Source organism: Micrasema longulum, unplaced genomic scaffold (genome assembly GCF_059751315.1).
Source record: "Micrasema longulum isolate JH-2025_06_02 unplaced genomic scaffold, ASM5975131v1 h1tg000362l, whole genome shotgun sequence".
Classification (NCBI taxonomy): domain Eukaryota; kingdom Metazoa; phylum Arthropoda; class Insecta; order Trichoptera; family Brachycentridae; genus Micrasema; species Micrasema longulum.
In genome coordinates, this window is record NW_028277564.1 from 767,646 (window position 1) to 778,998 (window position 11,353).

Here is an 11,353-nt window from a genome sequence, read left to right on the forward strand (position 1 = left end):
ATGGTGTATAAAACTGCTTTAAAATTGGAAAAAACGAATACGGTTTGTTCAATTCAACATTAGTTTTTTGGGTAGTGCTTAAGGTCGAATTAGTGGTCTAAATTTTCATCTTTAGTTGCTCGTGTTCGTATTTGTTTGACATTTAATCATCATTGTTACCATTATATGAAGCAAATAAAAAAATATTAATGTTCAAATTAATCATTCTATAGAGGGTGGAGAAGATCCAGAATACCACCCCCTGTAGTAAACAGCGTGTTATTAACACTCGTCTAGGATTCTCATTCTTTTTCATACACAAAACTTTATTTTTTGAAAATAGGTAATATTTATCATGCGTTAGATTAGAAAACAATAAAAATAATCATTTATGAACTGCCCCTGTAAAGTTTTACATATAACTGGCCATTCCTGATTAACTATATCGCCTTAAAGTATACTACCGGATATGCTATTTTGACAGCCGCCTCTTCTCTTTCTTTGATTTTGTCGTTTGCAAAGGAAACATGGCCGATGTAAGTATTTTTTACTTATTTGAAGTAATCGGCATCTATCTGAATAATCTTTATATTTTTTAAGTCAAAAGTTTGTGTGTATGACAGTTTTTTGTATATTTGGAAGCAAAATTTGTAGTTTTTCCGCCGTCCTTCTTTATTGACATTTTGGTATCTTTGGTATTAACAATCGTAAATATGGAACATATTCTACCAAAGTTATTATTTTCTTTTAGAACGAAGATCCCCAGAAGAAAAGGCGTGCCTTCAGGAAGTTCACCTTCCGAGGGGTTGATTTAGATCAACTCCTGGATATGCCACAGTGAGTATTCACCTAACCTAAAATTTACATTAATGTTGTAAAACTTGTGCAAATGCTACACGTGAACGCAACAATAGTGTCAATCAATCAATAGTGATAATTATAGTGCTTAATATCAGAATGAAAAGTTTCTTTGGTGATAAGATGTCAAAGTTGATCAGTGAAAACCGTTCTGTGCTACAAAATATTTGACAGTTAATGATTCTTATAATATAAAGAACGCCTGTCAATGGTAAATAGTGTCTAATTAATATAACCATATCCGTAACCTCCTTTTTTTGTACAAATGGAATGTTATTGTTTTTTAAGATTATAGTAAATTGACGACACATTTCTTTTGCTAATATAATGATATCAATTTACTAGACAAATATTTTTTGTTAGGACGTCTCTATAAATCTCGTTTTTTATCAATGTTTTTGATTTTTAGGATTATTCAATATTCACACTTTTGTTTTTTACATTCAAGTTTACATATTGCAAAACAAATACTTTGATACTCAAAGATTCCAAGGAGTAATTTGTAACCTGCCCAGAAAGCTTTCAAGTTTATTTAAAATAAATTTAAGGACAGGAACAAAAAAACATTTATCATTAAATCTTCTTATTTTTACTAAAATATAAAATTGGGTCTGCAGTTGTGTAACTTTGGATCGCTGGTAACGCAACATTACAAAGATTTTCATGATTCATTTACTCTTTTTATTTGATGATCCCTTTAATTCAAAGTGCCCTCAGTGAGATATTTTTATGAAAATGGGGTTAAAGAATCATACTTATTATTATTGCAATTTTTACCAAATTCTCTTCATTGTATGTGAAACATGTGTACATTGAACCATAACACCTTATTTATTTCTTTTTTTTCTAATGTGTAAGGTTTTTCTTCGATATTTCAAATTCTCTGAGAAATATAAATATAGATTAAATAATTACAGAAGTAGATATGTAATACCAGTTTTAAACATCTAACCTCGAAATCTCTATAAAAATGGGAAAAAAACAATTTCGGTAAATAAAAATATCAAAACTATTGTTTATTGTATCTTTATTTATTATTATCTTATCTTATTACTCTTCTCTGGGTGTATATCCGTTATTGGACGTCTGCGATCATGTTAGCTATCATTATTTTCTTTAAGGCTGCCCGGCATAGCTCCACTGAAGACTTGGCATACCACTGCCGCAAGTTCTTCAGCCATGACGTTCCTCTCCTCCCGGGCCCACTTCTGCTCGCAATTTATTAAATGTCATTTATGTTTAGACAAAAGACCTGCCCGTTGACGTACATTTGGTACAACATAGTTTTATCACTTAAGATATCAGAGTCTTCCGCATACCTCTCAAAGCCTACTGAGTAGAAAGTCCATGCAGGGGGTGTAGGAAAGTCCAAAAATAAATACACCGTATTACTTTAATGCATTGTGAAATTTAAATTTAATTTAATATGAAAACTTATTAAATTTCCACCTTGTTATGTGTTTGTTATACTTATTATAGATTTGCGATTTTGACCCGTCAATATTATAGAGGTTTCACTAAGAAATTTTATTACAAAGCGCTTAAGTAAAATCACAACATAAAATGTAAGTTTTTTTTCAATCGTTCTCTTACAGTGAGCAGCTCATGGAGCTGATGCACTCACGCGCACGCAGGAGGTTCTCCCGCGGCCTGAAACGCAAGCCGATGGCTCTGGTGAAGAAACTGCGTGAAGCCAAGAAAGAGGCCCCACCAAATGAGAAGCCCGAGATTGTAAAGACTCACCTGAGGAACATGATTATTGTTCCTGAGATGGTTGGGTCCATTGTTGGTGTGTACAACGGCAAAACCTTCACACAGGTTAGATTTGATAGGTGTTCTTATTTTATATTGGATTAAAAAAGATATGTTAAGAATGTGTATAAGTAGTTTGAAAAATTTATTATTATTTTACTCATTGAAATTTAAAAAGCACTGTTTTTTAATTAAGATTTTCTTTGTCACTACAAAAATAAAAATTTGGGGAATTTCTGCCTTGAGTGGGGAATTAAACCAAGTATAAACTAGATTTATTTTTTTTATTTGACATTTAAACAAGAAAAAAGCACAGGTAATTTTTCCACATAGTTTCTTGCTTTTGAAAAACATATTTCCCAACAAATACGTAAGTGGTGATTGCAACTTTTAAAAGAAATTCATCATATCTGCAGCCAATTGCGTACATGTGCTACCACCCCTGCGTCATTGTTAAACCTTTGACCTCCTAGAGCTTCTTTGAGGAGCTCAAAGACATGGAAATTGCAAGGCGTTAAGTCAGTACTTTCCATCTAAATGGTCCCAATTTTTCTTGTGTCAAGGCCGCTGTATGGGAACAAGCTCGTGGGGAAGAATCACTTCTCTCATTAATAAATCCAGTTGAATTTCGGCGATATTCCAGTCTCACCTCAAAACATCCCAGTAGTATGCAGCATTTATTGACAGACTTTCGTGTAAAAAATCAATCTGCAAGAAGCCTGTGGGAGAAAATAGATAACGTCCAACAGATCTGTAAATTATTAGACATCCATATTCTCTTAGAGAGGTTCTTCATCGCTATTGCATAATGATCCAAGATGCTGCAATTATTAATGTTCCAATATAATGATTGTATTTATTTATCATTATGTGATTTTTAACATTGTGTTTTTAATGAATATTTTTTAACCTGTTTTAAACTTATTTAAATGAACGGCCAATTCTAGGTTGTAAATAAATTATATTTGTTTTTCTCTACTTCAGGTTGAAATTAAACCCGAGATGATTGGACACTACCTCGGGGAGTTCTCCGTAACCTACAAACTTGTAAAGCACGGTCGCCCCGGTATTGGTGCCACCCACAGCTCTAGGTTCATTCCTCTTAAGTAAATTACCATATTTTATATATGCTAAAATGGTTCACATGGAGATCGTAAAATAAATCTTTATTTGGCCAACACATGCTTGTTTTAGTTTTCCATCAAACCTCTATAAAACCTTCGCACCTGCCTCACAAATTTATGGCCAGACATCCTTATATGATTTACATCATTCATTAAATAAAATGTTACTCATTAGGGTATTAATAAAATAAAAAAAACACCAGTTTAAACATAATTATTTGATTTATTGTAAATCATATTTAAAAAAATAACAAAAAAAAACTTCCTTCTCGAAAGGAAAATATTTTATTACAAAATAAACATATGAGTAATCTTAACTTAACATAGGTATGTTACCACATTTATTAGGTAGTATTATGTTTATAAATTTATCTGTCAATATTGTTTTTTGGTTGTGCTGAGAGATCCTTAACATTGGATTTTTCTATTGCATTATCCTGACTTTTGTGATAATCAGTATCCATTGTTTTGACTTCAGAAATAACTATGGGTAAACTATTTTCAAAAGTCATCACAGTTTTTGAGCTAGCTGATTCCACATTTATTTTACACTCTTCTGGTGAGAGCTCCAATTTTACCTTTTGTTCCTTCTGGGCAACGTCTTCAATATTATCTTCTATGTAATTTTCCTTTTTATTCTTTTGAGCATCAGAATCGAGATTGTATTCGGTTTTTATTGACTCGCCATTTCCATTTGACTTGGGCTCTGTAACATCTGGTAAAAGATTTTTACTAGAACATACTGCATCAGAATTGAAATGTAGATCTGATTTTGACATTATTTCTACTTTTGGTTCTGATAATATTGTTTTCATATCAGTTTTTGAATTGTTTAGGTCTTCGTCTTCAATGTGTGATGAATCACATTCATTTACCAAAATAACGTCGTCTTCATCTGAAGTATTGAGTTCTATGACATCGTCTTTACTCTCTTTTATAACCTTTTGACTTTTGACTTTCTTTACGACTATGGATTTTTCCATTCTTTTAAGTTTTTTCGATTGAATTTTCAACTCGTCCTGTTGAATTTTGTATTCTCTTTTTACGAGAGCTCTCTTTTTAATACCACCTTCACATCTCTTTTTAAACTTGGCCTTAGCTTGTATAAGAAGCTTCTTAGGGACAGTCCACTCTACGTATTCATTTTCAGATATAAACACAGGATCCCCTTTGGGATCATATTCTGGTATTTCCAATCCCAATAGTTTCATAATTTCTTCAAAAACATCATCAACGTAAGTATTGATGATTAAGTCCGCTTTATTATCCTAAAAATTCAGATCATTAGGAAACAAAATATAATATTTCAGTTTTAATTAATAAATTTTAACATTTATATAAAGTCTCACGTGTTTAGTCGGTTGTAAGTTGCATATGACTAGTTTCCCTCCGTACCGCAATGTACTTAAAGGAATGTTCCCACTTGGATTAATCTGCAATGTTGTGCCTAAACAAATACTTAAATCTGCCATGCTGTAAAAAATGCAGGAATTTCAAAATAACAATATACTATAATATATCTGATGAATCACCTCTCATTCATATTCTACTCTAAAGGCACATTATTTCTATATTTATCCTAAATACAAAAGATATATCAATTAATTGGTTACCAAGAATTTTTATCAGACAAATCTAAATCATCATCTGGTAAACTGTGTTCCCAATCTAAGATAGTGTCGTGTAGTTTTCCACGACATGGTTTCCTTCCCGTTCCCCCTCCATGGCATTGTATTCCTATGGTCCGCTGGCCTACAGTAGGAGCCGGCGATGATCTCACAAATTGCCTGAAAATAAATAAAATTAAATATGCATATGTCACTCACTTGTATTCAAATTATTTCTATGAGTTTTAATTTAAATATCATAAGCAGTTTTAAGTAATTTTATAACATAATACTTATTCTAAGCTGTCAGTAATTTATAATTTTTAAAAAAAAGGAAAGTGTTATTTATGGCAAAAAAAAAATACTATAACAATTGCATACAACATTTTCTACAAATATTTTTAGTAGTAAATCCAACAATACCTTGATTTAAACTTATAATATTAGAAATCAAACACTGATTTGAGTCTACTGAACACTTTATTTTATTTTTACAAATATAAAAACAAAAATTTCGTGACAATTGTTTCGCCTTGTTGGGGCATTTTCAAACTAATGTGAAGATTAAATTTAAATTTCTTCATAATATTTCAATCATGTTTTAAAATTAAAATGAACAGCAACCAGTTATAATATTATTGATATTTTTTCGACAATTATCTAAGGTTATAAAACTATAAAGCTTCATTAATTATCTCACAATACATACAAGTATGTCAATAAATACTTACTTTGTTATATTTTTCTAGAAATTCAAATATAAATACCTAAATTCCCCATTACCTATTAAACACTTAACCATTGGATTTTCCCGAAATTATGATTAATTTACATGCTATAGTTCAAAAGATTATTTTTATTTTCTACTTAAGTACCTTGAATTATATAACTATATAAGGACATTCAATCCATCTAATCTTCACATTCGTTTGAAAATGCCCTAACAAGGCGAAACAATTGTCACGAAATTTTTGTTTTTATATTTTTTATATATGAAAAAATAGAATAGAGTGTTCAGTGGACTCAAATCAGTGTTTGATTTCTAATATAAGTTTAAATATGGAGTTCTACAAAATAAACACCAAATCAATCAATACCTTAATTTATTCATATTTTTATCTTCCAGGGATTGTATAATATATGAATATCCCAATGAAAACAAACAAGTTTTTTGAGCCAGATACTAACAAGTAATAAACCCTGTTAATACATAGATTTCCTTTTCAATAAAAAAATACCTTTTACAGAAATTGCATTGATCAATAAACATGTTCCCGTGTAATTCAGCCAAAACACTCCTTTCAATCCCTGATTTGAGATGCAGCCCATCAATATTCTGGCTCACAATGTAATGAACAATTCCCTCGTCCACCATCTTCTTGAGAGCCATATGGGTTTTAGTTGGTTTGGCATCGGCAAATGAAATGTTTATACTCGGTTTCAGACCCTTTTCTTCCAGAGTCCACACCCCATTTGGGCCCCTGCAAAGAAATAATAATTTGGGATAGGAATAGATGCTAGGTTTCAAATAGCTAGTGAACTTATTATAATATAATGAACTTTTTTTTTTGAATTTCCAACAGATGTTTGCATCAAAAGAATGTAAAAATTTGGACTAGTAAGGGTGTTTCAGACATAGCTTTCTCTGAAGGCTAATGAACTAACATATCCTACCACGCCACTGTCATAGTAAGTATTTTTGATCAATATTGAAAAGCCGTTTACATGTGGACAATACAATTTATTAAATGGCTATTTTTAGGGCAAAAAAAAGTCCCAAAACATTACCGCCCAAATTGACGAGCAAGCTATCTATGCGGAACAATGACTATCCCAACCGCTGCGTGCGGCCACCGGTGGCCACATTGTCCGCGTACGGTCAGGACCTTGTCACAATAGCGATTCGCTTGTCGTGGACGTGTCCCTCCCAAATTTTTTTTTACCGAAAATGACAGCAGAAAAAAATCTTTTTAATTATTTTGTTCGTTCGTTAACACTTCCAATACATCTTTGTATAAAATAAATAATATTTTGTGTGAATTCACTCGTAATAAACGCTGTTGTGTATTCATTTTCGCAGTACTCACGTGTGAATTGCAGGCGAATTTTCGTATTGTCCCAGCGTTCTGACCTGCGCAGTCGAGGCTGTTCACGGAGCTGGGACAAGACAATATTGAAATACCCATTGTATTATCCACACGTTAACGGCCCTTAATTAATAATCTTATGGCTATAGAGGCATTGAAAATAGTAAATTTAAATACAAATCTTTGAGAAAAAAAAATGTAAAAGCCATATTTGATGCCTCTAGAACCGATACATGTGAGTTGTGGGGGCTTTCAATGCTCAGTTAGGTGTTTATTTCTCATTTTTTCTAAAACAATAGGACTTCTGAGATCCCATTGATAGAAGCGATGATGCTAGATGGAAATCTAAAGCGCATAAGGAAGATCTAATAGTGTAGTTTGGCTAAGGGAGATGTGGTTTTGATCACCCTGTTTGCAGCCAAGTGGTTTGGACCTTTAGCAGGAAGGGGGTTTCTATATGCATCGGTTCTGGAATTAATGGTTTCCGGAGGATTTATTGAGTTAAATAGGTAATCTTTTTACTTGTTTATTATAATTTATATTTGCACCACAACAGGCCAAAAGAGTCGATTATGTGTATTGTTTGTTTGGCTATGCATGATTAAGGCTAAAGGTCTGATAAAAAGTAAGGAAATCATAAAATTTTGCCATTCTAAAATGCCATTTTTCAAATCGTGTCTTTGCATGATTAAATATTTTTCAAGGTATGTTAAAAAAATATACTAAAAAGTTTTATGCATTTGAAATATAACTATTTTTCAACTGGCAGATTACACCTTTTGAAATTTAGACACATTGGTACTCATATAAAAATGAAATATTAAAGTAAAATTAATAACTTATAGATAATAGATTAAACAGGAAAGTTGTTAAAAATAATTCTTAAATTATGGATTTTAGAAGCCTTTCTTTCTAAAAGCCATAGTTAAAGAATTATATGCATTTAAAACCACACAAATTTTGTGCTATTTTTTCTTAATTTCTGGGTTAAATGATACTTTCAGTAATCTTTAAAAAAAATTCAGATACATAGTTTTAATATTTTAGCACAGTAAAATTAGGGTGCACTGTTTTTTTTTTTTGTACAGTTCATTTAAATCTTTAATAAACTTTACTTATATATGAACTTAGTTATGCAGAAAGAAGCCAGCCATAGAAAAGTGAAACTGAGATAATAGCACCTTTATGAAACGAGTGAATAATCAAACCTACACAACAGTTGGAATGTTTTTGACTTAGACAAATGATAAACAATGAATACATATTTTTTTTTACATTACAAACAAGAATCTTATCATGTATTTGACCAGTTTTAATTATTTTTAAAGTACCAACAGATTTTTCTAGTGCTGTGGGTGTTTTTTGCAAATTGAGAAATGCCGTTTTTGTGATCCGACACTATTTTCAGAAGGTGATTATTACATTTTTTGTATAAAAGCGGTCTAGCTATTTTTAGCAGAACATAGAATTGACCTTACTACACCCGATAACACCAAAATCTATTATTTTCCAAACTATGCACTTGCTGCTTTCTCATAAGCGTGTCAGAACGTTTTCAAATAAAATATTCTAATGTGCCTACTAACACAAACGAAAATTTGTATTGTTAATTGAATCGGCATTCACTTCGTAACACTTCATTATAAATTATTATGAAAATAAAACATTGTTATTAGTATGACATTGTGAACAATATTCTGTGTTTACTATGTTAGTTTTATATCACCCGCCGATGGGAGGAGTGCTCTCCCGAAACTGTAGTAGTGTTCTTATAAAAGAATAAAAATTGTGTTACACTAATAACAAAGTTTTATTTTCTTGAAAATTTGAATGTTTACTTGGTTCACCGACAGGCACGAACACATTAACATAGGCTTATTAAACAATCTAACACACTGTAATTTTAATTTACTCAGCAGCTGCTCTCAGGTAATCCTGCAAAAGAAAATCGAGTGGAGATTAGTCGGCCCCATGGTGTACTGGCAATTGTGTTTGCCTGCCATTAAAAAAAATATAATTTAAAAATAAATAAATTTATATACATATTTGGACCCCTGTATTTATAAGCCTTACGTGTCATGTACAAGACTAAGGTACTTGGAAAAATCGTTTTTGTTTGTCTTGGAAATGGGATGTTCGATCACTGATTTTGGTTTGTTACCTTTATGAGTCTAATCACCATTGTTGCAAAGTCCAAGAACAATGGCGCGTGATAACTACTTTTAACGACAGTGTGGATATCTGTTAGGGATATTCCATCTTTCCTGCATTCTGCTTCAAGATTATGGCGTTGTAAACTGAAAAATGGGCACTGAAATAACAAATGTTTAATACTCTGTGAAGAAATATCATCGCATAGACAATAGTCATCATTCCTTAATTTAAACCCATATGGGTAACTTTTCATAGCTCCGTGTCCGGTAAAAATTTGAGTCGTTTCAAAAGTACGGAAGTTTGCTGCATCAGCCAGTTGGGAAAAACATTTTAGTGATTTTACCTGTAGAAGAATCACGGTAATGATCCTCCCAATGCTGCTGCGTATTTTGTTTTATACAGCGTCTAGCAAAGCTAAGGGGAAATTCTGAGAAGAAAGGTGCCGTTCTTTTACAAGTTGCGGCTCTTGCTCATTTATCTGCTCTCTCATTTCCTACGATACCAGCATGTCCTCTTATCCAGCATATTTAAATAATCACCCCTCTGATTTTTAGATGCTTAATTTTACACTGAATATCTACAATTAATGGATTTACCGACCGAATATCAGATATAGCTTGAACGCCCGAATGACAATCTGATAATATTTTATAATAAAAAAATATATTATAATACAACAAATATCAATCTACCGATGTTATTTTATCATGCCGTGTGAATTTTTGCAATAATGTGAAATGGGCCAATCACGTGAATGTACTTTAGTCGTGTAGTCTGACAGACGACACCTTTGAATTCTGGGGTTAGTCATCGTAACAGTTTTGGGTAATGAGGTGGTAGCCCCCCAATGATTTGTAATAAGAGTTTTAAAAGGACTCATACAAAAATGTGATAAATAACAAACTTAAAAGAACATACATCTTATATAGTAACCAAGCATAGAAGAACAGGTTATTGTATATATTTTTTAAATTATAATAATACTCAAATGTACCTGAAATCTGGTATTCCTGCCGACGTACTTATCCCAGCGCCAGTATGAACAACTATATATTTTGATTCTTTCATATATTCAACAAGAGTTGAACATTTCGCTTTCACAGCATCTGCTGAATCGAATTTCTGTCAAATAAATTTCGTAATTAGAATAAACATAAATTCAACAATAAGTATAAAAAGGTAGTACTTACATCCTTAGAGTTGATCACAAATATGGGACAACTTCGAGAAATGAACGTCAATTAATGATACACTGATAAACATTTCATAAAATATTTTTTTTAAATTTGGAGGCATCAAATTTCGTATTAAAATATCTAAATGGGAACCGCGTATATTAGTGCAGCTATGTTGAATAATTGAATTTTGAACTTTTTTTTGGGCAATGGATTATGAAACAATTGTTAAATCTACTGTTAAGTGTACAATAAATTACCCTTCAAACTTAATGTTTTTAACAACAAGGTCGTAGTATTATTTTGTGAAATGTTTGAATTTCTAAGTACCGGGCGGCTAATATAATATTTTAACTACAAAAAATATATCAATATACCTCAGATACACCTAAAACTCCTTTATTTTCATATGGAGATAATCCATCGGCATAAGTGCACGACATTGCATGTGAATTTTATTTATTTATTTTTACTCCCGGCAGACGCCAACAGAGATTAGACGCCAATTCGATTAATTCGAATTAAATCTTTTATAAATCGACAAAACTGACAAATGACAAGCAGGGCAAAATCTTGAGTAAATAAAATTAATAGGCTACTATGTGATCATTTTAGCG

At 31.7% G+C, this 11,353-nt stretch overlaps 2 protein-coding genes across 3 annotated transcripts; one reads left to right on the forward strand and one right to left on the reverse strand.

Moving 5' to 3' along the window:
• Positions 1–478: 478 nt before the first annotated feature.
• Positions 479–3,769, forward strand: RpS15 (ribosomal protein S15). The gene is made up of 4 exons (XM_088225448.1): positions 479–515; positions 731–816; positions 2,433–2,655; positions 3,574–3,769. The coding sequence occupies exons 1-4, from the start codon at positions 507–509 to the stop codon at positions 3,697–3,699; spliced, it is 444 nt and encodes a 147-aa protein (XP_088081574.1). The 5' UTR covers positions 479–506; the 3' UTR covers positions 3,700–3,769.
• Positions 3,770–3,916: 147 nt separating this feature from the next.
• Positions 3,917–11,335, reverse strand: Sirt6 (sirtuin 6). Of its 2 annotated transcripts, XM_088225447.1 has the most exons (7): positions 11,114–11,294; positions 10,556–10,683; positions 9,569–9,704; positions 6,559–6,801; positions 5,327–5,500; positions 5,063–5,186; positions 3,917–4,981 (listed from the first exon to the last, which is right to left on the reverse strand). In XM_088225447.1, exons 4-7 carry the CDS (start codon positions 6,708–6,710, stop codon positions 4,082–4,084), a joined length of 1,350 nt encoding a protein of 449 aa, XP_088081573.1. In that variant the 5' UTR covers positions 6,711–6,801; positions 9,569–9,704; positions 10,556–10,683; positions 11,114–11,294; the 3' UTR covers positions 3,917–4,081. The 2 variants fall into 2 exon arrangements, with proteins under 2 accessions (XP_088081573.1, XP_088081572.1); XM_088225446.1 differs by lacking the exon at positions 9,569–9,704 and having other exon boundaries at positions 11,114–11,335.
• Between the last annotated feature and the right edge of the window lie 18 nt (positions 11,336–11,353).